Raw genomic sequence first — 27546 nt, 5'->3', positions numbered from 1 at the left:
TGATTTTCTAATATTAAGAAATGATTTTTTAATATTAAAAAAAGCTTTTCTAATATTAAAAAGTACCTTATTTTTTAATATTAGAAAATGATTTTCTAATATTAAAAAATGATTTTCTAATATTAAAAAATGATTTTCTAATATTAGAAAATGATTTTTTAATATTAGAAAATCATTTTTTAATATTAGAAAATCATTTTTTAATATTAGAAAATAGCTCTTTTTGTCCACTTTGGCTTGCCATAAATATCACTACTTCAAAAACGTAAAGACCTGAACATAAACTGAAGAAAACATGGAAAGATGTGGCGAAAATGAGCACCCCACTCTACAGTTTGATTTAAAGTGAAATATAAAAAAAATGTTGCGTCTTGTGTATCATTATTTGTCTTTTTCTTTAATTTTCGATTTATGAATGTCTTCTGGTATTTTTTGCCCCCCTTTTTCACTGTTACTCTTCCGCAAGATAACGTTAGAGAGATGAACATTGTTTCGTTTCTTTTTGTTCCTAAGTTCTGTTCTTCAACCTTAGCAACAGAACGAACCTAATAGATACTAATAGCTGATTTCAGTCGGATTGGGATATAATGGAGGGGGAGGCAGGACCCTGTTTGGGACTTGTAACTTTTTTTTGAAAATTTTCAAGACCGTATCGCTCCATATTGATACTGGTTCTCAATATTCATTGCAAAGTGAAAAGAGACCAGATAACGTCAAACCCAATGAAAACGTCGTCTGTCGTGAAAAGGGTAATTCCCTTTCTAAAGTCTTACCTCCGGAGATTGTGGTGAATGATGAATGATGAATGTTCCTTATTCCCAAGATTTTAAGTTATTATACTTGTACGGTGTTCAAAAGCTCTCGCAACTGGTTTGTTTCTAGTATTGTGTGTTCATCCATTTCCCCCATGAAGAAATTATGCTTCACACACAAAAAAACAAGATCAAACGTTACTTTGTTTCACAGGAGTTTGAAATCCTATCAATAACCAGTCGACTATCATAGTAGCTTCTCTCGCTCTCTTCGAGAGAAGCTTTACTATGATAGTCGACTTTGGTATATTTTATCGCTCTCTTCGAGAGAAGCTCTACTATTATAGTCGACTTTTGTATATTTTTACCCCGTTATTGATACGATTTCAAACTCCTGTGCTTTTTTTTAAACCTGTTTTTGTTTATTTTTGTCTCAGAGATTTCTGTGTGTTCTGACTATGAAGAAATCTATGTCTGGACCTCCAAACGATACAAGATTCTTAAATAAGTACCCAAATTGAATCCAAATTGCATCCATGCTCAAGTTCGCAGCCTTGCAAAACGGATTACGGATCATTTGTTTTATTTCTTCAAATATTTAGAACAATTGAACACTAATCTTTCCAGCTATGTTGATAAGTCGACGTTTCTGTACATTCTTTTACAGTCATCATGGTTAGATCTATACTTCATCAGTTGATGTAACCTGTGGACTTTTCGTGCATATTTGAATATATTTACTTATTATTTAGATTATTTATTAAACGGGTTTTCAACGATCCCCTTTAATTTTCGTTATTGTAAATGTACAAAAAATAATACATATTCATATTGTAAAAAAATGTGTACGAGTTTCCATGTGAACAAATAGGCCTATAGGGTAAACATGCAGAAGTTCAGACGTTTTCCTAAATCGCCGCAAATGCGTTGTCCAATTTTCGCCATCTTTGGGCCATAATAAAAATTAGGTTTGTTTGCCCAAACGCTACCTACCCAGAAAAAAGCTGCCTACTCAAATTCTTTTATTGTCCTGATTTGAAGAAGTTTTTTTTTAATCAAATAGGCATGAAGACTAATAAACATCTGATACTTCAATTTCTTTTTTTGAAAAAAAAAGAAAGAAAATGCCTACCTACCTACCCACTGTCTCAACCTTTGGGTAGGGTTTGGGCAAACCAAGATATTTTCAAGTGTGGCCTTACCGTTATGGAATAACCGTTTCACAAATGATTTCGGATATATATGTGCCTTACGTCGTAAAGTTCTACATTCCCCTTCCTTTATGAATGTGACTTACCGAATTAGACTATTTGATCCTTTTTATCGGATTTGTTATCACTTAAGCAACACGACGGGTGCCACATGTGGAGCAGGATCTGCGTACCCTTTCGGAACCTGAGATCACCCCTAGTTTTTTTTTGTGGGGTTCGTGTTGCCTATTCCTTAGTTTTCTATGTTGTGTCATATGTACTTTTGTTTGTCTGTTTGTCTTTTTTTTCATTTTTAGCCATGGCGTTTATTTTCGATTTGTGAGTTTGACTGACCTTTTGGTTACCCTCTTTTACCATAATACCTAGGTCTTATCTCTAATGAATGTTCTCAGTCGTCACCATAACTTGAAGGATTCGGTTCAGCTGCTAGTGTTTTCTCAGCATATATAGACATTATAACAAGAAAATTCCTTTGGTCTTATAGTATTAACGAATATAGTAAGATTATTTAGTGCAAAAGTGCATGTAAACTCTTCTCCGATTGATTTCCAGACATTCGACCCAGATAAGATCAGATTATAATGTAAGGACTTCATTGACATTAGACCAAATACCAGTTTTACTGGATATTTCACTTAAAATTCTGAAGATAAATTAGACACTGACTGATGACTGGTCAAGTTGAGCAACAACTTGCCCTTACCAAACCAAACTTCACCGGTCAAAATCATTTGCCAATGTCTGGTAGAATTTTGGAATGAGGCTATGATTGATGTGATTGATGCTTTTAATAACACTCCAATTTCAACATTTGAACCATTATTTTGTCTAGAAAACTTCATAAATCGTTCTCTGTAATATTTTTTTGATGAGAACTAATTTTGATTAGCAATTTTCTCATTGTGAACTTCTCATTTCTATTAAAACGTTGCAACAAGCGACTGCATATACTGTGAGTTATGAATCTCCCGGTTAATAAGATGTCACAAAGCATGTTCTCCTTTGGTAGAGGAGTCTGTATAATACATGGAACCCATTGAACTAGTTATTCATAAGTTTATTGTAGTAAAGACTTAAGTTGAAGTCATTCCTCCATCGGCTTGTGCGGTCAGGTATAATCGCGACGACCCGTCACCGACGTTATGTTACAATAACACATGTGCCTGGGAACATGATTAGTATTTTTACAAATGTTTTCACTGACTATTTTATTTACTATTTGTATACCACACGCTACACTGATATGCTTATATTATCTTGTTTTGGGTGAAGTAATCAACTCAAAGACCATCCTTTATTTAACTTTTGAAACTAAAATATATTTTGCCATTACCAAAAGAACTTATATGCGACTTACTTTGCTTGCGATTATAACGCAATTATCGAAGCAGGAACTATTTAGTAATACTATCAGCTCACATAAGTACTCCCAAATTATTTGAGTGATTGGGTTCCTCGCTGTTGCTCAGGTTTTTGTATTCTGCATGCTTAACAGTGTGTCTTGGATGTTAATATAAAAAGAAGATGTGGTATGATTGCCAATGAGACACCTCTCCACAAGATCAAATGACACAGAAATTAACAACTATAGATCATCGTACGAACTTCAACAATAAGCAAAGCTTAAACCGCATAGTCAGCTATAAAAAGCCCCGAAATGACATTGTAAAACAATTCAAACGAGAAAACTAACGGCCTTATTTATGTAGGTGAACGAAAAAAAAAAATATGTGACACATAAACAAACGACATAAGTTCACTGTCTGTTCAAATATCATGATTTAATCTTTTATTGTACAGTTTTATGCCTTTGACTTATTGATGAAGCTGGATTGCTCCCTTTATATGATGGCTTCACCTCTCTGTATACAAAATTACTTCACAATGGCGGTGTTATACTGACAGCTATTATGCATGCGCCAATTTTTCCCAATGGAAAATTTTGGATCATTGCAGTTCGTTCCCCTCGGAAATTAGGCAATACGTATACTGTACATATAGTCACTTTTCCCCATGCCAATCGTTCCCCCATATGTATTTCATTATATTATTTAAGTCTGAAAATTAAATCCAACAGAGCTAGAATAAGTTTTAATGCTGCTAAATATTTCTGTCAATTTACATTTAAATTACACAATTGTTCGCCAGTCTGTCTATGTGTGTCTACTAGTCTGTCCTTTCTATATGTATAAAAAAGAAGACGTGATAAGATTGCCAATGGGACCATTCTCCGCAAGAGACCAAAATGACACAGCAATTAACAACTATAGGTCACCGTACGGCCTTCAACAATGAGCAAAGCATACATAGTGTGGCAGGATTAAGCATGTTAGTGGAATCCCACATGTGATATAACAGTACAACATAAGAACGAACAAAAAAAATCCGTTGAAAAAGGCTCAACTCATCAGAGGGACAAACATACAAGTGGACATGGCCCAACAACAAAAAGACACAAGGTACAGATCTGAGAGTACTCACAGTTAACTGACAGCTAGTAAAAAGCCACTAACAACTAATAGAAAAATCATGCAACTATTAAGACTAAAGCATCAATCCGTACACATCCAACATCCAACGAATTTAGTGTAAAGACGTCATTTAAACAGTCAGAGAAAAACATGACCTTGGGCAATGCCAAGACATGTGTCTACAAGTCTTTATTTTCACCAGTCTTTCTAATAGTCCCCTATTCTGTCTACATTCTCTACATTCTGACTATGTGTCCACAAGTCTGTCTTCATGGTTACTAGTCTTTATCCACTAATCTGTCTACATTCTGTCTATGTATCCATTAGTTTTCTTCATCAGTCCGTTGTTTTGTCTACTATATTGTCGTCATGCCCACCAGTTCTTCTCCGTGTTAAATAGTCTATTCACAAGTTTTCCAGTCAGTGTACTTTTCGAACAGTCTGACAACATGTCCACCCGTCTTTTTATGTGTCCATCAATCTGTCTACATATAAAAGCGAAGATGTGGTATGATGGCCTTCAACAATGAGCAAAGCCCATATCACATATATAGTCAGCTTTAAAAGGCCCCAAAATGACAATGTTAAACAAATTCAATCGAGAATACTAACGGGCTTATTTCTATAAAAAAAAATGAAAGAAAAACAAATATGCAACACATAACAAACAAGCGACAACCTCTGAATTACAGGCTCCTGACTTGGGACAGACACATACATACATAATGTTGCGGGGTTAAACATGTAAGCGGGATCCCAACCCTCCCCTAACCTGGGATAGGTTATCTGATCCCCAATTTGATGAAGAAGAAAAAAGTACTCTGAATCCTGATTGCCCCTATATACCTTCTAGTGTTAAATTTTAAAAAGAAATAAAAGTTTGATTTATAATCATTGAGTCAAAAAACTTAATGAAAATGTTGCTCCTTTATGGTATGAGCTCTTATATTGGACAAATCAGTAATTTATTGCGTGTCCTGTATTAAATAAAGCATTCACTTTGGCAGGCACCAGTGCTTCGGGTAATGACATATATGCTATAAAGCCTTTTCTTTGGTTTCTCTTGCCGGTTTGGACTTTCACTCTTATCAGAGATATATAATTTATAGTTACATATGTCTTTGCTCTTATATATGGTATATGCAAATATTAGATGGGTTGCCTTTCTCGGCTTTGTCCTTATATGCGATTTTGTTTATCTTTCTCTATTTCCCTGGGCTACCTATCCTATAATATATGTCAAGCTTATAAATAGCCAATATTAAAGTCTTTTTGTCATTTTTCAATAAGCACTGTTTAATAAGTTCGAATTTCTCTTCAATATAGACTCAATGTAAAAAAAACAAATATTATTTCATTTGGCCTTTGCTTGTTTTTATAGTCCTTATAATTATAACACAATGGTGAGTGCTATATTCTTATTCTTTACATTTTTACCTGCTATAATGTCTAACTGTTTACACATCGTTGTCAATATAAAGTAATGTTATGCGATTGTCATACAAGTGAGAGGTTTATCTAGCTATAAAAGCAGGTTTAATCCTCGTTTTCTACATAAGAAAATGCCTGTACCAAGCCAGGAATATGCAGCATGCTATTCATTTGTCTTGATGTGTTTGAGCTTTTGATTTTGCCACTTGGTTACAACCGTTCATAATTTTCCCTGGAGTTGGCGGGTACTTTTTTTTTAATTTACTTTTTGTGACTGTCTTCTCGATCAAGTCATCCACGTAAGAAAACGAATTTATAACTGAATCGGTATGGTTCGGCGAAAACTTTGCACCATATGTCAGGCAACCCAGACAGTCTTCTCAAGGGTATTTAATACATTTAAAATGTTTACCAAATTACAATTAAAACTAGTATATATACAGCATAGGCGGATCCAGGGGAACCCCCTTTTTGTGGGTAGATTTTGGTTGATTATATAGGAAATGACTGGAGCGGGCCCTCCTTTAGGTCAGTCAGCAGGCCCCCTTATTAAAAGTTCTGGGTCAGCCACTGTACAGGTTTAATATATACTCAGTGGTTTATTTCGTAGTGGAGGGTATTGCCATCATGGTAGCTTATCCGGCAGAACCGTTCGGATTTCAAGTAATGAGATTAATTTCCTTTTAGAGTCTGAATATAGCCTCTATCAGGTGACGGGTCTGTCGATGTTTAGAAATTATACGAATTGATTTATTTTTTCAAACCCACCAGCCGAACGTTTGCAAATTAAAGGTTGAACACTTCCCCTCCCCATTTTCCCTGTGTCCCAACGTATTGGAAACTTGCGTAAATCGTTGAAGAATATTTTTTAAATCTCTTTGGAAAAAGCTGACGTAACATGTTTTGATTATTAACTGATTTTTAAATCTCAAAATAGATATAAAATATTCATGTTTCTTTCTGAATTTTTTGAATATTATAACTTGAAATTAGTTATAAATAGCATTACAAAAAAAGTAAGTGACGTCATATCATGTTCTCTTCAAGTTGTCAAAGCGCTTTAAACGATGAGGACACGAATTTGACAATGAAGCTTTTGACTAATCGAGACGGTGATTCATCGGCAGTGCTCGCTAATTACGCATGCCCATTAGTGGTAGAAGCCATGTTGACCTTTGGTTGTTAGTGGTCTCTTGAGAAAGCAAACGGTTTGGCACGAGAATTCGTTATGATTTGTGCCAAATCTTTCTTAGTTTCACAAAAATAACGACAAGCAAATGTAAAGTTACCTATAAATGCACTCTCACACTTCACTGACACTTGAGAAAAGTGCAAGTAGAAAACTGGTTACATTTGGTTTGGCGTCCCATTTTGGTATGCTACGGAACCGCTGTTGGTGTTTTACATTGAATGTTTCGTGACAAATAGAAATTCCTGAAAAGATTCGGTTTATGAGAAATAATAGGTGAGATCAGCTGCAAGTGTCATGTCAAAATATTGATGAGTTTAGGTTACAATCGCCAAATTCAGTCCCCTCCATTTTATGTACAATTGTAACATTTTTTCTGCGTGCATGTGCCGAGAATTGTCTTATTGTAATACATGAACTCGACAACTTCACATGAATATATAATCAATGTTAATCCAGTACCAAATCTACAAAATTAAGTGCTTATTTTAACAATGTTTTTTCAATTAATTTTTCATTGTAGAAAATGTATGCATTCCTTGCAGAAGATATTTATTTACTGACATTACACATTGTTACACATGTGTTATAAAATTTTGTATATTAAATTCCCTACTGAATCCACACTTGTGTGTGTCGTGTGCATTTTGGATCAACAGTGGTGTTCAAAAGTTGCATGTAGTTGTGGTTTAACCGTTTTTATTTTGCCAAAGACCGCTTAGTTATAATTAAATAAAGGCAATATTATATTACAATTACATTACGACATATCAAAAAAGGAGATGCCGTCAGGTATGATTGCAGATAAGACAATTCTCCACAAGAGACAAAATGACACAGAAATTAACAGCTGTAGGTCGCAATACTGCCTTCTACGATGAATGATCAAGGCTCATACTACAGTCAGCTATTTATGATATTAGGCCCTGAAATCACAAATGTAAAACAATTAAAACATGTTTGTTTCATAAGAATCAACAATTTGATTGGCTGACAACACTTTAGTCTTGAAAGTTATATTTTATTTAATAAAAATTCCAACATCTTTGACTGCACATGCTTCCTGTCACAATTCAAACCAGTAGATTTGATATTTTGACATATATTGTAGTACATTATTGTAAATTTATAAGAATTCAGTTGTAAAAGCATTGATTATCCACGTCGGCTCCATTTTTTTATCCTTGGTCAATGCTTTTCAAATACAGTTACCACACCGCTGAACTCATTTCCCAAATAATATGGCTGAACCGTTTTTAACGGGTGCTACATTTTATATCACAATAAAAACATTTTATTTGAAATAGAACATTGAAATTTTAGTTGCTGATGACAGAAACCAGGAAGCAATGCATGATTAAATAATATTCACCTGTTTTAGGCTTGTACTAATAAACATAACATTTGAGACCATGTGTTCTATATATACAATATCCTAGTAATTTTGGGACCCTTTATAGCTTGTTGATCGGTGTGAGCCAAGACTCCGTGTTGAGGACTGTACATTGATTGACCTATAATGGTTGACTTTTTAAATTGTTATTTGGATAGAGAGTTGTCTCATTGGCACTCACACCAAATCTTCCTATATCTATATGCAATATTTAAGCTGACTATCGTATGCTGCATTGTATAAGCACTTTGCCACCAAGGTCTGTCATTATTTTCTTGGTTGGTAGTGGATAAGAAGAAGAAGAAGATACATTTTTGTATTGTCTCATGGTTGGAAAAGTTTGGAGGCAAACTAGTCTTTGGGAACAAAAATAATAATAAAGATGTGGTATAATTACAGCAAGCAAGCAAACAACCACCACTAAATTACAGGCTCCTGACTTGGGACAGGAAAAGCACATATAGAATGTGGCATAATTAAACCACTAGTTTGATAGCGCCAACCCTCACATACATTTTTTGTAACCTGGGACAGTTTTGTAATAGTAAATAAAGACGAACAAACTATAAAAAAAAGCTAAAAAGACATGTGTTTTATGTCTCAACCCAATGTTTGATAGATAACCATCAAATATTTTATTGTTAAACTTATATATCACTCAAGAAAAAGTGTGTGAGTTGACTTGTTTGTCTACAAATCTAATTTCTGCTGAATTCTGCTCAAATCTTTGAATAGAGCTGCGAATATCAAGTGTTGACCCAGTCTTCACACTCAACCCAACTTTTTTTACTGCATCACATACAATATAATTTAACACCTTTATGGCTTCATCAACCAAGACTTGGCAGTGTTAAGGCACGAACTTAACAACTCTCATGGTTCTCTTAGGTTGTGATCAAATAAAATATTGATGTCTTAGCAGTAGTGTACATGTATGTTATGATCTTTTAAAGATGACTGTAATAAAGCATTTTTATTTACTTTCACTATCCTGACCGCCGCCATAATTTGTTTCAATTGGGGTTGCATGTACATACATTTGTTATTCCTTGAAACTCTGTCATGTCTGTATAAACTCCCTTAATTATTGTTGAATATGTTTTAGGTGGTTTTTTTTACTGGAATTCTTTCAAATATTATTCTATTCAAGAAAAAAATATGATATTGTTCATTTAAAAAAAACGCTTAAAACAGAAATCAGTCAAATATGCATCTTTTCCTCAATATTTCACAGTTTGACATAGCAAAAAAATAACATTTACATTCTCAACAACATTACAAACGGTGAAACTCTGTAACTGTATTACCTGCCCTAAATGCAAGTAGTTATAAAAGAATAACTTCTCATTTGCCATTCTTGTACATGTTGTAACATCTGATAAAAACAATTTACTAAATTTTCTGCAGCTAACAATGGGAGCCTTTCTTGACAAACCAAAAACTGAGAAGCATAATGAGGGTGGAGTTGGAAATGGGCTACGATTCGGTCTCAGCAGTATGCAGGGATGGAGGGTGGAAATGGAAGATGCCCACACAGCAGTTATTGGACTGCCAAATGGATTAAAAGATTGGTCATTTTTTGCTGTCTTTGATGGCCATGCTGGTGCTCGTGTTTCAGCACATTGTGCCGAACAATTACTTGATCATATCATAACTAATGAAGATTTTAGAGGTAAAATTGAAATGAAAGAAGGAACTGAAATTCAGCCTTCTTTTGAGGATGTAATTAAAGGTGTGAAAACAGGTTTTCTGAAATTAGATGAAAAGATGAGGTCAATGCCAGAAATGGCAAGTGGCGAGGATAAGAGTGGTTCCACGGCAGTTTGTACAATTGTATCGCCAAATCACATTTTCTTTGGAAATTGTGGGGACTCTAGGGCTGTACTATCACGTGCAGGTAAATGTGTATTTTCAACACAGGATCATAAACCTGTGAATCCCACTGAAAAAGAAAGAATTCAAAAAGCGGGAGGGAGTGTAATGATTCAGAGAGTCAACGGTTCGCTTGCCGTATCAAGAGCTCTCGGGGATTTTGAATATAAAAATGTACAAGGTATGGGACCTTGCGAACAACTGGTCTCACCAGAACCAGAAATATTTATGGAAGATAGAAACCAACAAGAAGATGAATTCATAGTGCTAGCCTGTGATGGGATATGGGATGTTATGTCTAATGATGAACTCTGTGACTTTGTCAGAAGTAGAATGCGACTGACCAGTAGTCTTGAGCTGATTTGCAATCAAGTAGTGGATACTTGCTTATATAAGGTATGGTATCAATTCAAGGTTTTAGTAATTGTGTGTTTTGAATGTCTTAAAGAAAGAAGGACTTTTTACCAAATTCGAAAAAAAATGCAATTCAAACATGTATGTAGGGATAGATATAGGAAGATGTGGTGTGAGTGCCAATGAGACAACTCTCCATCCAAATAACAATTTAAAAATTAAACCATTATAGGTTAAAGTACGGCCTTCAACACGGAGCCTTGGCTCACACCGAACAACAAGCTATAAAGGGCCCCAAAATTACTAGTGTAAAACCATTCAAACGGGAAAACCAACGGTCTAATCTATATAAACAAAACGAGAAACGAGAAACACGTATATATTACATAAACAAACGACAACTACTGTACATCAGATTCCTGACTTAGGACAGGTGCAAACATTTGCAGCGGGATTAAACGTTTTAATGGGCCCAAACCTTCTCCCTTTTTCTGAAACAATAGCATAACATCACAACATATAAAAACATACGATAAAATATCAATTAGCAGACTTAACTCAATCAAAAAACGTATGATTACACAAAGAACGAATAAATTTGATCTGCGATATCTGAATACAAATGCACAGTTAATTAAATATTAGAGACAAACAGTCATGACCAAAAGGCTATCAAACAAATTCAAACACACTGAGAAATATTTAACCAATCAATGTTCACTTTAGAAAAAAACCGTTTTTTTTATAATCTTGAAGTTTATACAAATGTTGTAAGAATAAGTGAGGGATGCTTGTTTGGCAACGATTACAAAATGAAGATGTGGTATGATTGTCAATTAGACAACTCTCCAAAATAATTACTTACATAATATATTAAAACTATTTATTAAAAGCTTAATACATTGTATTTCTCTAAAGGTACAAGCCCTGGATACTTCATATATTGTATACAGATGCCTAATGGTCTGAACTTGCTTTCTGTCATGCATGTACATGAGTCATGACTTTGACATTGTCCTTGACCTAATTGTCATGGTGAAACAACTGCTTTAAAAAAAAATCTAATGTGCATAACTGCTCACTAATTACGATAAATTCTCTAGACCAACATTATTTGAACATTGTATACTTGTATATATACATGTATTTAATATCATTGCAAAGTTAACATGTCTGTCAGACAGAGTTTACCTGACCTTGACCTTGTTTCATTTATCGGTGATCATCAACATACGGTTTGGGTGGTTATTTCTCAGATAACTGCATTGTTTAAATGATAGGTCAACTTGATGGTACATGTACATTTGTACACCCATGGAATAATTGTTATGTACATATTTTTATCTTCTGACCTTCACCTCATTTTCATGATTCATTGATTATTTTATGTTACTTTAATCATGTTAATGAATGTCATTATATGATACATGTAGTTTAAAAAAATAATCTTCTACAGGTTTTTAAAGTAAAATTGAATCATGATCAGAAAAGCAGACTAAGCATTTTCAGGTTGAACATTTTTCAACAGCTCTGTTTGTTTGACCCTTCATGTTTATGAAGTCCTTGTCAGAGGCGGATTTAGGGGGGGGCCCAGAGGGCCAGGCCCCCCTTTTTGGGAAAAAATTTGGTTGCTTATATAGGAAATCATTGAAACATGACTGGAGCGGGCCCCCTCTTAGGTCAGTCAGTGGGCCCCCACATATGTAAATGTCTGGATCCGTCACTGCTTGTGATAATGTCTGGAGGGTTGTGTACAACAATATACCTTTTAGCTTTATTTAAAAATAATTGTGTTAGGTCTTTATAAAGTCATTTGATATCTACACCCAGTCTTTGAAGTTCGTTAAATTATATAAAGATTAAATGGACACATAAAAAAACCCATTATAATTTTATAAAAATTTAAATCTTAACCTTTAAAAAAATATATTTTTAAGGAAGAATAACATAATATGTTGAATTGAATACATGTATGATTCAATACTTGTTAAATGTATGTGAGTCATACCCTGTGTGTTAACTAGCGTAAACGTGTGGGTGTTCTAAAAGTGTTTACAGATTTAAACAAACTAATCAATGATAATATCATATATAGTTTTGTACGTGTACATTGTACACAAGGAAATTATTAGATACTTCATGTTCTTTTATAGTTCAAATATCTTTAACATGTTTTCCCATCAGCCTAAAAAAATAAGGAGCATTATTTGTTGATAAGCTATAGTTATCATTTATTTGTTTCTGTTCAAATATATGAAATATGATATAAACCAGGAACAAATCCATGTTTAGATATATCTACTTGTATATACATGTATATACACGTATATCAAAATACATGTACTACATGTTGTACATAAAATTCAGCTGAGAAATGTTGATTCTCAAGTACATTATTTTGAATACATATGTGTACATGTATAATGTTTATATTATACATGTACATGTATATATGCACCGATACCACATGTTACGATTTAACAGGATAATTATTTCAAATAATTTTACACTAAATTAGTCAGACAAAAAAAAACCAAATATTTACTGCTAGTCTCGTTTTATTTTAGGTTAAAACTCTTAATTATGTCTATACATGTATGTGTATCATGTGCATGTACCATATTTCTTATGTCTAAAATCTGTATTTTTTTGGTTGTTGATTATTTCAGGGCAGCAGGGACAACATGAGTATTGTGATAGTTGCTTTGACAGGATCACCTAAAGTTTCTGATGAAGCTATGAAAAAGGAACAGGAATTAGATGAAAGAATAGAGGCAAAAATTAAAGGCAAGGAGAATATGCATTCTTGATTAAATGGGAAACTCAATATTTAATATTTTTATCATGCATACAGACAGATAGAAAGAGAAAACAAATAATTCATAATAATCATCATCATAAGTAACTTCCTAAAGAAACAATCAAAAATTCTGATTTCTTTACTCTACATGCTGTATTTAACCCTTTCCTCCATAATGACACCTTTTGATGCCACCCCCTTTACTCCATAATGACACCTTTCGACGCCTCTGTAGTGCCTCAGTTGAAACGTATTACTTAGGATAAAACTTCATCAGACTTTAAAAAAAATGTATCTAATGTAAAAAAGATATTCATGAGAACATCTGACTTGAATTTCATTGATGAAAAATTTGTTATCGCAATACATTAAAACTTTTAACCTGATGATTATTTTTTATTGAAAAAATCCTATGGGAATCAAGTATGTAAAATCAAGAATTCCATGGAGGAAAGGGTTAAGTGAAAGAATCTTTAAAATGAGAAAATTTTCTCAAATTATTAAAGTTGTGAGTTTTTCCTGTATACATGGTATATGAATGAAATGAGGTGGAGTAAATATACATGCTAGTCAATAAGATTGCAACCCAACAACATGAATAAAAAATCAGGAACTGACTCTAAATCTACTCGTATTTTAAAGAAAAAACGATAATATTACAGATGTCACATCCACTCCAAATTCTTGGACATACAGAAGTCAAAATGTGTTTTGACTTGCAGCTATCCAATTGAACACAAGAATTTCCCTTCTCTCAAGACATGCAAGAGTCTCAATTGGACTTTACGTCACCAATCGCAATCCAACTGCTTTCACAGCAGTGAGCAGTGGCAACATTTATTTACCGATACAATATATAAAGATAATACATTGTACCATAAACAAATATAACACAAGTGAGTCACTTGAAGTGACATGAACCAATGACGACCATTTAACTACAGGCTCCTGACATTGGGACAGGCACAGTTAGATGGAAGCAGTCTTTTCAAGAAAAAAACATGCACTTAAACATACAACAATCACAAGTCACTGGTCCAGGTGATACTGTAAAATTATCGTTTAACAAAAAAACAACTTTTATCTGTATAAATTGACAGAAGAACCAAAGAACCCACGGAAAGATGTATTTTCATGACATTAGAAGCACCAACATTGAAACAATGAGAAATTACGACTACCAGAATAAGTAAAAATCACACAAAACCATTTTTATTTGCAGAAGTTTAGTTAAAACAGGAACAGACTTCTTTATTTTAAAGTTTGTGTTTAACTGTTTTTTAAGTTAATTTTGATTTATTATTTCTTATATTAAACATTCATCTTCAAATATTTAATGACTACACACAAAAATACAAACTCAACAGCTCTGCCAAGAAAAGTAAAGAACATTGTTAGGACTTCTAATAAGTTTTTTGGGCAGCCAATATTTTTCTTGTCTTCCGAAATCTATGAAGAGGAGAAAAACAAGGGACACTTTTCCATGTTTACTGATTACTGCTTATTTCAGTGGAACAATATCAAATTGGCTGCATGTGTTACATTTAGTTGGAATTTAGATCTGTTTCTAATATTTAATGCCATTTCATTTTACAGAAATTTTAGCTGATGTTGATGTGCGAGACGTTGATTTACCATATGTAATGCATACAATAAGTGAAGATATAGATGGTCTTCCACCTGGAGGCGGATTAAGTTCAAAGTAAGACTCGTTAGAAAACTAATTATTTACTGATGTACAGTGTTATTACAGTCTCCACGATGAACAGTTAAATCTACAGGCCCAGAGCTCAATTTTTGAATTTTTTTAGTTAGATTCTGTTGGCCTCAAGATATGATTTTTACAGGTCCGAGAGCAATTTTACAAGCCTGGACTGCCACTCAGTGTGAAGACTGCAGTGTTAATATACACTTTACATATCAGTTGTCTAACTGTAAATTCAGATATCATTACATGCACTTATTGCAGTTTTAAACTAAAATACTGTTCTAATTTATTGCAATATTAAGAAAAATCCAGTTTTAATCTTATAAAAAACTTCTGAATGTGACATGAGTTTACATTATTTCGGTTATAATCCTTTTCATTTATCGCAAGGATAAAAACATAGCAATAATCCTAGGAAGATGTTGACTCTCATATGACAGATACAGTTTATTATTAATTTTTCCACTATTTTCTAAGAATTTAAACATCATTTCCTCTTATTTTTTCCCAATCTTCTGTCAAATATTCACTTTGTTTAAGTTGTATTTGAGTATCAGTCATACATAGTTTAAATGCATCTGGCAAACATGGTCTTTTCACTTTTATTACAGCAGATTACATTGAGTGTGTAGCGAAAGGTAATATCTTTTGTTAGCTTGCTTGTTAGCTGAACCATGAAGGCATTGTTAGGTTAAGTAAACTACCCTACTTTCGAAGTAGCAAAGTCCAAAAGCTAGATCGATTGGTTTTCTGTCAGAGTAGTCTATTCTTAAAGTAGGGTAGTTTACTTTAATAACCTAACAATGCCTTCACGGTTCATCTAACCAGCAAGCTAACCAAAGATATTACCCTTTGCTACACACTCAATAGAATCTGCCGTAAATCTCCTTAGCTACTTTGCTACTAATTATGAAATGTTGACAGTAAGACTTATGAAACTTATTATGCATCAGATGAGATGAGAGTATTGATTTTAAAATTTCAAAGGACCAAGTTTTCAATATTCTTGATATTGATGTTCTGTCATTACACTTCAAAACAAGGAAGAATTTATAAACCAAATGTGGCTGAATTATAGAAAGGGTTTGTAAAGTATTAAAAAATATTGGCAGCCATAACCCTAATATTGAGTTATGAAACAGTACAAAGACAAAACTGTGATTCTAGAAAGAAGGACATTTGAGGGTAGGAAAATCCCTCCCCAACCCCACTACTTGTGTACTTTGAATAAGTTAACATACTTAAAATTTAAAAAAAAACCAATGAATTCAACTCAACTCGTACCAAAATTTCAAGATCATCATATGCAATGAATCTAACACTGACAGCAAATGTATTGAAATTTGTTGTAATTTTTATTTTTTTTAAGGGTTTAAAGTATAATCATTATGGTAATTAAAATTATTGCACTGAATTGATGCTCAATAAATTAAAATACATGAATTGTGTATTTATTATACACATTTCTTTTTGCTCTTTCTTGAAAGTAATATAGTGAATGACAGGAAGTTTTGATCAGAAAAGTATAGTTTGATAAAGGGTTGTAGAAACCTTGACTAATAGAAAAGAAGAATGATTGATATACATATATCTGTTCATTATTTTACAGAAAAAATACAGTTGAAAGTATACTTAATCGACTGCGACCAAAGAAAACAGCAGAAGTAAGTACAGGAATTATTTTGAAAGCTTCAGTGGCATGATTTGTGTTTGTAACAATTAACTCCTACAAATGTTTTACAGCTTATGACCACTAAATTATGCAATAATTCCATAATGTTTTAAATAAACTGACAATTTAAGTAGTCTTTCCGACACCACCATGCATACCATCAGTCTTGTTGGATAAATAAATGATCCTCTTTGTCCTAAATCATTAAATTTGGGGAAAGCCGTATTAAAAGTGAGATGTATTTGCTTAACACAAGGGTAATAGGAGCTGGATGCATTTTCATTGCATTATAACATTACTATGTCGTCAGATCTGAATGTCATTTGCTTTTTATCCTGTGTATGTAGTTTATGTGACATCGAGCCATTTATTTTGCTTATTCCTTATTATATTAACCTACCAACTCCAAGGTTTCGGTACATAGAATTGACTGAACCATCTAAATTCAATACTGATTTTCAGGCTAATTATATATATATTGTAGATTAGAAAATGACCAATATAATCCTTTGAAGCAAGAAAGATCAATATACGTCTGGGAAATTTCTGATAGTCTCCTCTTTCAATCCTCCTTCAAATTGTGAAGATGGTTATAAAAATCCTCCTTAAATAAATTGAGATGATTTTTATAGTTAATGGATCCAAACAATGAAATGAGTAGGGTTAGAAATGCAATTTCTACATTGTTCTAAGCATAAAGAAATGAATATTTTTTAAGTCATCTGAAGAAAGCTTTACACTAATCAAAGAATTTTACAAAATGTCTGAAGGATGGTCTGATTGTTCAAATATTTGACATTTTTCAATATGATTTTTTTGAAATTTCTAAGTTGCCTTTAATTTCAGCAAGAAACTAGCACTGATGAGCCCTTCTATAAACAGTTATTGAGAAAATACTGAGTTTATCCTTTGTTACTAGGTTAGTTTTCTGCAGTGAGTTTTGATTGGTCATTTGTATCTAACCAAAAAAATGTACACTCCTCTTTTACTCATTAGATTTAGCTTTTATTCTGATTTTTTTCAATACTATGATCATATCTATGTTGTCAGCTGGTTTATTTGAATCTTTCTTAACATCACATGTTTCCTTTCATTAACAAATGGTATGTATTTAAATAAATTATAAGCGTCTTTGGAAAATTTGGTCTTTTGCAAACCAATTGACACTTTTTGTATAGCCTGCAAATAAGTGTTGGATAAACAAGACAAAGCAAAGCCTAATTCCACTGTTGCAGTGTCATCATGTAGTTAATATTTGTTCAGACATTATTAAACAACATTATAAAAGATTTTCATGATAAAAAGACAGAATCTAATAAGATGTTGATATTTTTTCTTTTCTTTTATTCATAGATTTAAATGCAGTTTAGGATTTAAAGGATCAAACTGTTATAGATTTTTAAACCCCTTGATTGTAAACTGTTTTATCTCTCTATGTCTGTCTGTCTTTTAAAGTCCATCCCCTAAGAGCTCTTGGAATTTATTTTCAATCAACATGTGAATATGCGCTACTATGTGATAGTTTTCAGATTGATCATGATGTCTCATCAATATCCTTTACTGAATAATTATAATTCAAAGTTGTCTTGTATAAAATATTTATGACACCTTTCCCCGGGTACTGCAAATAAGAGCTTCCAGAAATTTGTTGTCTATACTTCATGTAAACAATGTCTACTGTGTGCTGCTTTAAGTTTGATTGTTTATCAACCTCTATATAGATCCTAGTTGTACCAACGCTGCATTAAAAAAAATATACATGTAGCTGTTGAAAGTACAGATAGGAATTTATTTATTATTTAAAATCAACACTTTATGGTGTTCCTTACATAGACGACCCTTGTGGAGTTTATTTTTTTTGGGGGGGAGCAGGGACAATTTCTTAAAGTCATGATTTGCTTATTGTTATTGTTTTGTCTTGGTAATGTCCTACTTTTACTTGTTAATGTCTTTTAACGTTATTTCATGTTTGTTTTAGGAAGAAGATGGTTCAGCAACAGTAGAAGATGATTGGCGATAGTTTTGTCTGGCAGAATTTTATATAAACACAAAACTGTTAGATTCCAAATCAATAAAGAGCAGATTTATGGCTCAAAAAATGTGGCAGAAAATGGCCACTGAGCACCTGTTCAGTTGTTTTGTTAAATCTATAATTATATATATATATTCTATGATGTTATATTTGCTTTTTGAAATGAAATATTCCTATGAGTGGGACAGTACAGCCTCTGTTTACAGAAAACAGTTGTTATCAATCAAAGGGATAAGATTGGACGATTTTTGTTATTCCTTGTGAATGGCAGTATCAAAATATTTGTAGAAAAGTTTTCATTGTAGATCAGTCAGTCAGTTAGCTCTCGGAAGGTTATTTCTTTCCCTCTAAAATAAGTTTTCATGAAATTGCATTATGTATTAGTAAAGAATACTGAATATGTCACACCAGATTTTAATTTAATTCTCCAGGGTTGGCTCACAAAGTTGCTTAAAATATGAAAAAAATATTATTCACCAATTGGATTCCAACAAGATATTTTGAATTTTTTCTCATGTTTAATGAGTTTTTATGGTTAGAGCACAAATTTCAGTTACCCACTTTTCTATCACTTTAGAAAATCTCTCACTTAAATTTCGTTGTAAAGAGAGGCTTTTAAATAAAAAAAAACCTGATGCATATGTCAAAATCAACCTTTAGGGACTTTAAAAAAATGTAAGCACTTTTATCAGTTGAATGTTTCAAGTCCTTGGGGTAGTGGCTAAAGAACTAGAAATCTATTTGATGTGGCTTTTTCAAATTCAGATTACTTTATTAAAACTTTTCCAGAATAAATTAACATAATTGACAATTTTGTGACCTGACTACATTTATTTTAGTGCTAAGTTAGTTCTTATAAATACACATTAATAACCAGAAATAATACTGTGATGAAATGATTGACCTCAGTTATTGTGGATTCACTTATTTTCGTGTGGATCAATTTTCGTGGATTCACGAAAAATTATATATTTTGTGGATATTTTATTTCATGGTTTTGCAAATTTCTGCGTAAAAGACTCATCTTCGTTCTATGAATATTTGAATTCGTGGTTCACCTGTTCCCATGAAAACCCATGACAATTGGTACCCAACGAATAATAATGAATCCACAATAATATGTTCACATTGTTTGTGTGAACACGCTTGTTCTTTTATTTGTTGTCTACATTTTTATGATTTATAATATTGTGTAGTGTTTGATTGTTTGCAATGCTTCTGTTTTTTTCTGCGATGTTATGAATGAAACAAAAATTTATAACATGATATATAGTGCTCATATAAATATAATGTTCTTACAGCATAGAATAAAATTTAAATATTTCGACACACATTGCATCTTCTGTTAAATATGAAATATATTAGATATATTTTGTAAAATTATTTGCTCAATGTCAAAGAAAAAATAATTATTTGTTTAATTGAATTGGGAAGTTTTTCTCAAATACTAATAAAATAATGGCATAAAAATTACTTCAGAAACTGTTCAGTAACCCGTAAGTTTTGTGCTGTTTACCTTGAAATCAATATTTAAATATAAAAAAGAATTGATATCATTAGAATTCCAGGGTAAGAAAGTTTTATGATTAAGAATTAATAGGGCACATTTATTAGAGTACAAGAAACGGAAAATTATTTTTCAATTAAACAGATATATTGGACTGAATGAAGTTATTAAAATATCATTTCGGCTAATTTATTGGGTCCGTTAATTCTTTTTTACCTATGGTCCATATATTTATATACACTTTGTATTAATTTTTGTTCCACAATATATTGAAAAAGCAGCTTTGAAAGATTTGAAATCATGCTTGTGCTCAGTGAATACCACTTATTTATTTGATTTAGATATAGCATTAAATGTTTGGTCTGTTTTATACTGATTGTCATCACAGTGCTGACATTTTTCCTTTATAAGGGTTGAATAATTGGAACGCTAAATACAAATTTAATATAGTTAACCTGCTTATGCTGTCTATTGACATGGATGGACCTTTAGATAATTATTGTCAGGAGAATTGTAATCTTCCAGTTTATACCTATATTATTATTGATTCTGATATTTACGCAGAATAAAACTGAATGACACATTGAGAATTAACCGAATAAGCAGACAAACAGAAACGGCTTTTATTTTGTATTTTGATTTTTTTTGTAGTTTTGATTCTTTAATTCGTAAACAATTACTATGTAGATATGTTACTTAGCTTTGTGGTATAACCTATTATTGGCAGATCAGATGACAAGCAGATACTGTATGAGTCTGCATAATGTATGTATGTTATTAATCATTACCACCTCTCGTCTTTTTCAAATATTTGATCATATTCTGCATGAATGGTTAACTTTTTCATATCATATACAGTATTACAGTTTATGTTAGACTGATTTTAACTGATATGATGGTAAAAGAAGCAAAAATATTCTCAAAATGGTTATAGAAATATGACAATGCTAAATATTGTATTGTTTTCGTTTTAATTCATTATTTAGAAATGTTTAAAAATTGTTACTTCAATATTAGATACTATTTGTTTTGTATTTTACGATTTTTGTTTTGTCCTTTTTCTAGTCTTGTATCATTTTCACGCTCATTTACAACCACATAAACAGATTTAAGTAAAGAGATGAATGTTTGAAAAGAAATCCAACATAATGACAATAAGCAGAATGTTCAGTGCTATTTTAAGATATTTAGATTTCATAGTTGAAAGTTTATTCAGGTTATTAATGTCATCACTGCAGATAACTCTAAAAATAAGTTTTTCAACATTCACAGTTTGTATCTTTTTATATTTTGATGCATTCCAAACAAGTGATTATTATCTTACTTAGAAATAAAACAGATGGAATCCTAACGCCATTATTAAGATGTCATCAAAATGAATTCTTTGCATCAGGGGTACAAAAACTTTCCGCTTGAGCACGATCAAAGTTGTTTCTAAACAACAAAAGCATAAAGATATTGTTAAAATTGAAGACTTTCAGATCAAAATAATATGGAATTTGATACTTTGCTTGAAGACAGATTGGACACAATTTGGTGCAACATTTAAAAACAGAGGGATGTTTGTTGTAAACGTGTCCTACAAGTAGATTCATGTCATGAAAATTTATAACAAAAATTAGACATAGATTTAGGAGTTTGTAAACAAATTATAATTGCATACATGTTATATAAAATTATGTTTCGGTAGCTGATTATAATTTAGTTTTCTGTGTGTTCCTTTCTGCTGTGTTGAATATTGTCTGTTAAGTTCTAATGAAGTACAAATGTAGTTGATAATATGTGTAATTGTTGATAGTTGTATGATTAAAATTGTCACACTTGGCTTTATATAACAAGGGAGAATGTAATACCATTTAATAGGGCAATATTTAAAGTCTTAATCTTTCTGTTGAATCATGCATTGTGTTTTTTTGACAGTAGCCTCCTTTATAAAATTGACAGTACCACAATATGTATTTTTTAAAAGACTTGTAGCCTCAAGATAAAAGAATTGCTAATGTTGTTAAATATCATTTTTCTTTTCAAATTGAAGAAAAATCCCATGGAAATCAAGTTTTTTTAGGGGGTCATAAACCCCTTAAATATATGTTTGATATACATTTGTTTGGTACAAGTAAAGATGGTTTTAGGGAACTAGGTTTTTAAAGATAACTCTTTTTTCATACAAAAGATTTTTTTTAACTTTGGTAAAAATCGGTAAGTGAACTCTTCCTATCTACAACTGTCTTTTAGTCTGAACTACTGATTTTCTATTAAACTGCAAAATCAAACCAATAGAATTCACAGAATAAATATTCACATATAAGACTGGGCTTTTAAATATTTTTTAATTGTAATATTTGAGCATAAATGTTTGCAGACTCAAATTACTGTAATTTTTGTCTTTTTCTGAGTAAATTGAATTATTTATGGAGTATAACATACTGTGGGTTCTTTAAATATCATTACTATCAATTTTTTTGTGATTTGTAAATTTGCTGATGTCAATATCTTATATAGTGGTTTTATCATTTATGCTTCCCAAATTGACTTAAAAGTGTGCTATAAGTTGAGGCTTCATTTGGGGAATTAATGTTCCTCAAAGCTAAAAAATGTGGTAGCCCAAGGCACAGACTAGCTTTCCTCTCTGTTATATGATAAAATGTGTTTGAAGGTTACTAATGGGTTTGCAGTTTATGTTTTTTGTATGGATAAACGACTGTATGGGGAAAAAACAAACTAGTTTTCATGTCAATTCCGAATTGTGTGCTCTCTCATAATTTACCCTTAAAATACATTGGTACCAAAAGGGAGAGGAAAAATAGAAAAATGTATACAATGTATGGGTGTAAAGTGTAAATTTTCAACATTAAAGTGTTTGTCGACAGTACTAATCCAGATGTGTGTGATGACATTGATAAATTGAACTATCTGCCTCAAAACAATACCTGTTATATAATTGTTGTTATACAGCTAGCTAGGTATTTACTGTTTGGACACGTCAAGTTAATATGTAGATTTTCATTCAGGGGATTATAAGTATGAGAGACTTTTTTGACGTTTCAGGGAAATATAAAAAAAATAATATCATAGACATTTGAATTTGAGGAGTGAAATTAAGTAAAACATATCATAGTTAAATTCATGGTGAAAGTTAAATGTTCCAATAAATTGGACAAATGATTTGAATTTTTTTAATTGTTAAATCAAAGAATGAAGATTTGTTAAACAAATGGCTGAATATCAAAAAGATTGAAAAGTACTGAAATGTAATCTACAAAATAATTTGAAGTGACCATAATTGTTTATTTATAATGTTTGCTATGTCACTATTCATTTTTCCTCTCACAAAATTATCATTTTACACCTTGTTGCATAGCTTTTTATATTTGACAAAATACATTATTTTGTATTCATTTGTACTTGTTAATATTGGCAATGTCTGAAAAATTAACTGTTTCAGTATATCATTTTATACTCTGAAAAACCATTTTACTATACAGACTCAAAATTTGAGTTCATATTGGGGTCCTTGTCCAATAATGTTGGTCTCCTTCAAAAAGAAGGCAACGACTTTACATGAAACATATTAAAACATTTAAGCTACATGATAAAAACAAGATATGTACGTTGATAGAGAATAAAAAAATATTTATACTAACTTTCAAACGTGGGGGAAAGCTTGGCGAGCTTGGTTTTCTGTTGGAATCTAAAAATGTATACTTTTTTCTACAATGTTCATTTATTTTATTGGTTATTGTTCGGATAATATGTTTGATATACTGAACATGGAAATGTGGGATGTTAATTTTGAAAATGGGAAAATTTTACTTGAGAATTTGTAACTAAAAACTAATTCATTTTTCCTAGGACAGAATGTTTTTTTGCAATTTAATTTGATGTCAAAAGGAATACAAATGGACAATTTCAGACAACAAACAATGAATAAAAGTTTTGATTATTTAAGGTTCATTTCTATAGTATAGTCCTTTAATTTTGAAAACAACATGCTGACATATTCCAGTATGTTAAATGTGAAATTAATGTTGCCAAGTTATGTTAAAACTGTGAACAGTTTATGATACGTAAATGAAGAAAAGATGAATTGCCCGTTTCCACTGTATTTTTTTCACACAATTTGGGATTTGAAACTTAACTTTTTTTTTAAATTCATCTTTAGTATATCCTTAAAGTTGAAATGTTATTGTTAGATATGGACATTTTTGAAAGGCACCTAAAAAAAATAGGCCTAAACTTTTTTTAAATTATAGATATTTACTTTCATGTTCTGACAGAATATTGGTTATGGTTCAGATCTTGTTGTCCATCATTTTCTGAATAGATAGACAAAGTTTGCCAAAATATTAGTTTTGACTAACAAACCATCATTAGATATTTCCATATCAAATGTCCAGAAATGCGCCATTATGTTATGACAGAACCTCGAAGTTCAATGAAGCTGGGATTTTGTAAAAATATTAAAAAATGTCTTAGTGTGAAATAAATACAATGGAAATTGACCCAATCTCTTTCTTGAAAGAAAGTATATATACTTACTTTAGTCTAGTTAAGATACATTCTAATCTGATTTGTTGTTATAAAGTTTTGTGTTTTAGTCATATATATGATGTACGTGTGTACGAGAACCTGGATGGGTATATGAAAATACAGAAGATATGAGTAGAGGCTTTTAGCAAAAGGAATTAGTTTTCTACATGAAAACTTTATATGTTCAACTTCCAGGTGTTTTAATTTTATCTGATTTCAACTTAATTGTTTTGAATATATCTTTGGTAAAAATCTGTTTATAATAGAAAGCCCAAATACAGAAGCCCATTAAACTATTGAATTCAAATTAAACTGTATATTAAAAAAATCCATATTTTATAAATGAAAACATATAAATACATGTTATAATAAGGTCTTTTATCCTCAACAACAAGCTTGAACCCCATTTTAATTAGATATTTTCAGGGGAATAACAAATTAGCATTACTTACTGTATAATATTGTCCTAACAGTGATCATGTCATCCAGTGTTATTATGTATTTAGAGTCACATTGCCCCAGTAGGTGATGGCACTAAATCATTGTTCTATATAATTTGAAGAATAAAAATGAATTTTGAACAACTGTTTTATCATCTGGTTCGTGCAATTTTTTTTGGGAAAAAATGAAGATATGGGTATTCATGAGTGAAACAGCAAAACCACCACTCCAAATAAAATCTCTGAAATAGCAAAACCACCAATCACTTAAATATGATGAGCCACTTATAAAGTTTTCATTTAAAATGTGGACTTCTCATTATATCAAGCAGATATTTATTCTGTTTTGGAGAGCAAACGATAAAATTAGCTACATGGGAAGGTTCAGATCATACACTGGTAAAATGTAAAATCATAAAAATACTGAACTCTTGAGGAAAATTCTAAACAGAAAGTCCGTTATCAAATGGGGAAATCAAATTATAAAACACATCAAATGTTAAAATCAATAAATACACCATTCATGAACATTAAATCTCGGAAAACCTATGAATATCTAAAAAGAACCAAAGAAGCATAAAATGTGAAAAAGGATGCCAAAGTTTTAACTACATGACTGAAATATATATTTAGCAAGTTTTTATTGAGACATGGTAACGACCTATATAATTTGCACCATACTAAGTGTCGTGGTAAATCAACTTTTTAGTGACTTAACTCTAAATTTACCAAACCGATCAAATCAGTACTAACCAACTACATTAACCTACCATCTCCACCCTTTAAGAATTGAGATTCGGTATCGTCTAAATGACATGAATGAAAATGTAAGAAATGACACTTTCTGGTTATTGGATGATTCAGGTCAGGAATTTGTGACTAAATAATATATTATCTTAGAAACTTGCAAAGGATGACCTCATTTATGGTTCCTAGTTTTAAAAATGTTATGTTCTTTAGTATTGAAATACAAATGTTTTCCATTTATATTTTGCATCTAGACAACCTGTCAGTTTTCATGGTTCATTTAAGTTAACTTTTCTGAATACATGACTTAATTCTGGGATAAAGATGTCACTTAATTCATGTGAAAGATAATAGCTTGATTCTTGGGATAATATGTCATATTGTAAACTAAAGTACAAAACAGTGGATGAATCCTGTGCGAAAGGATTTTATTTTGTATGATCCACTGTAAGGCAGAAAATGAATTTTGGGGAGGGTGGAATTGTTGTATGCCACAGTATAAGGGAGATGCTGAATCCTTTTGGGGGAGATGTCAAAATGTATACTCCAGCGAAAAGGGAGATGTTGAATCATGGAAACAGATGTCATATTGAATAATCCAGTGGAAAGTCGACGTTAAATCCTGGAAATAAAGAATTGTGAAATATTGGATTTTTTTAATTGTAAACTCTAGTACCATGCAGATTTGTCAACTAAATGGCTGAATATCAGAAAGATTAAAAAGTACTGAAATGTAATCTACAAAATAATTTGAAGGGACCATAATTGTTTATTTATAATGTGTTCTATGTCACTATTCATTTTTTCCTCTCACAAAATTATCATTTTACACCTTGTTGCATAGCTTTTTATATTTGACAAAATACATTATTTTGTATTCATTTAATACTGTATACACCAATGGACGGCAGAGATAGAATCCTTGGGAAAAGATGTCAAATTGTTTACTCTAATGGACGGCAGTGGTTGAATTTATAGTATTAGAAAAATGTCATATTGCATACTATATTGAAGAGGTAGATGTTGAATCCTTGCAGAAAAGTGTGATATTGTTAACTACAGGGAAAGGCAGAGGTTGGACCGTTGGGGGGAAAGCAGTCGTATTGTATACTCCAAATAAAGGCAGAGGTTGTATACTGGGGAAAAGAAATCTGTACACTCCAATGAACGACAGAGGTTGAATCCTTAGGGAAAGATTGCATATTGTGTACTCCAGTAAAAGGGAAGGTTGAATTCTGGGGAATATATATTTATCAAAGGTACCATGCTTAGAAGGCAGAGGTTGGATCCTGGGGGAAACATGTCACGTTGTATACTCCCTTGAAAGCAAAGGTGGAATCCTGGGGGAACGATGTCATAGTGTGTATTCCAGTGAAAGGGCGTGGTTGAATCCGGGGGAATGTTATATCGTATACTCCCTTGAAAGGCAAAGGTGGA

General features: G+C 31.9%; 1 protein-coding gene across 3 annotated transcripts; it reads left to right on the top strand.

Annotated features, from left to right (window-relative positions):
* Nucleotides 1–748: 748 nt before the first annotated feature.
* Nucleotides 749–18929, top strand: LOC134701372 (protein phosphatase 1A-like). Of its 3 annotated transcripts, none has more exons than XM_063562511.1 (7): nucleotides 749–870; nucleotides 9855–10715; nucleotides 13343–13460; nucleotides 15070–15175; nucleotides 16791–16845; nucleotides 17700–17772; nucleotides 18832–18929. In XM_063562511.1, the coding sequence occupies exons 1-6, from the start codon at nucleotides 799–801 to the stop codon at nucleotides 17751–17753; spliced, it is 1266 nt and encodes a 421-aa protein (XP_063418581.1). In that variant the 5' UTR covers nucleotides 749–798; the 3' UTR covers nucleotides 17754–17772; nucleotides 18832–18929. The 3 variants fall into 3 exon arrangements, with proteins under 3 accessions (XP_063418581.1, XP_063418582.1, XP_063418583.1); XM_063562513.1 differs by lacking the exon at nucleotides 749–870 and adding an exon at nucleotides 6991–7330; XM_063562512.1 differs by lacking the exon at nucleotides 17700–17772.
* The last annotated feature ends 8617 nt before the right edge of the window (nucleotides 18930–27546 follow it).

This window comes from Mytilus trossulus, unplaced genomic scaffold, assembly GCF_036588685.1.
Source record: "Mytilus trossulus isolate FHL-02 unplaced genomic scaffold, PNRI_Mtr1.1.1.hap1 h1tg000244l__unscaffolded, whole genome shotgun sequence".
NCBI lineage: Eukaryota > Metazoa > Mollusca > Bivalvia > Mytilida > Mytilidae > Mytilus > Mytilus trossulus.
This window is presented reverse-complemented; position numbering and strand designations above follow the sequence as displayed.

Excerpts from the sequence above, each read along its gene's own strand:
- LOC134701372 (XM_063562511.1), top strand. The coding sequence starts at position 799 with ATGATGAATGTTCCTTATTCCCAAGATTTTAAGTTATTATACTTGTAC. Across the intron at positions 871-9,854 it reads TTCAAAAGCTCTCGCAACTG|CTAACAATGGGAGCCTTTCT; the intron begins GTTTGTTTCTAG and ends AATTTTCTGCAG. Across the intron at positions 10,716-13,342 it reads TGGATACTTGCTTATATAAG|GGCAGCAGGGACAACATGAG; the intron begins GTATGGTATCAA and ends TGATTATTTCAG.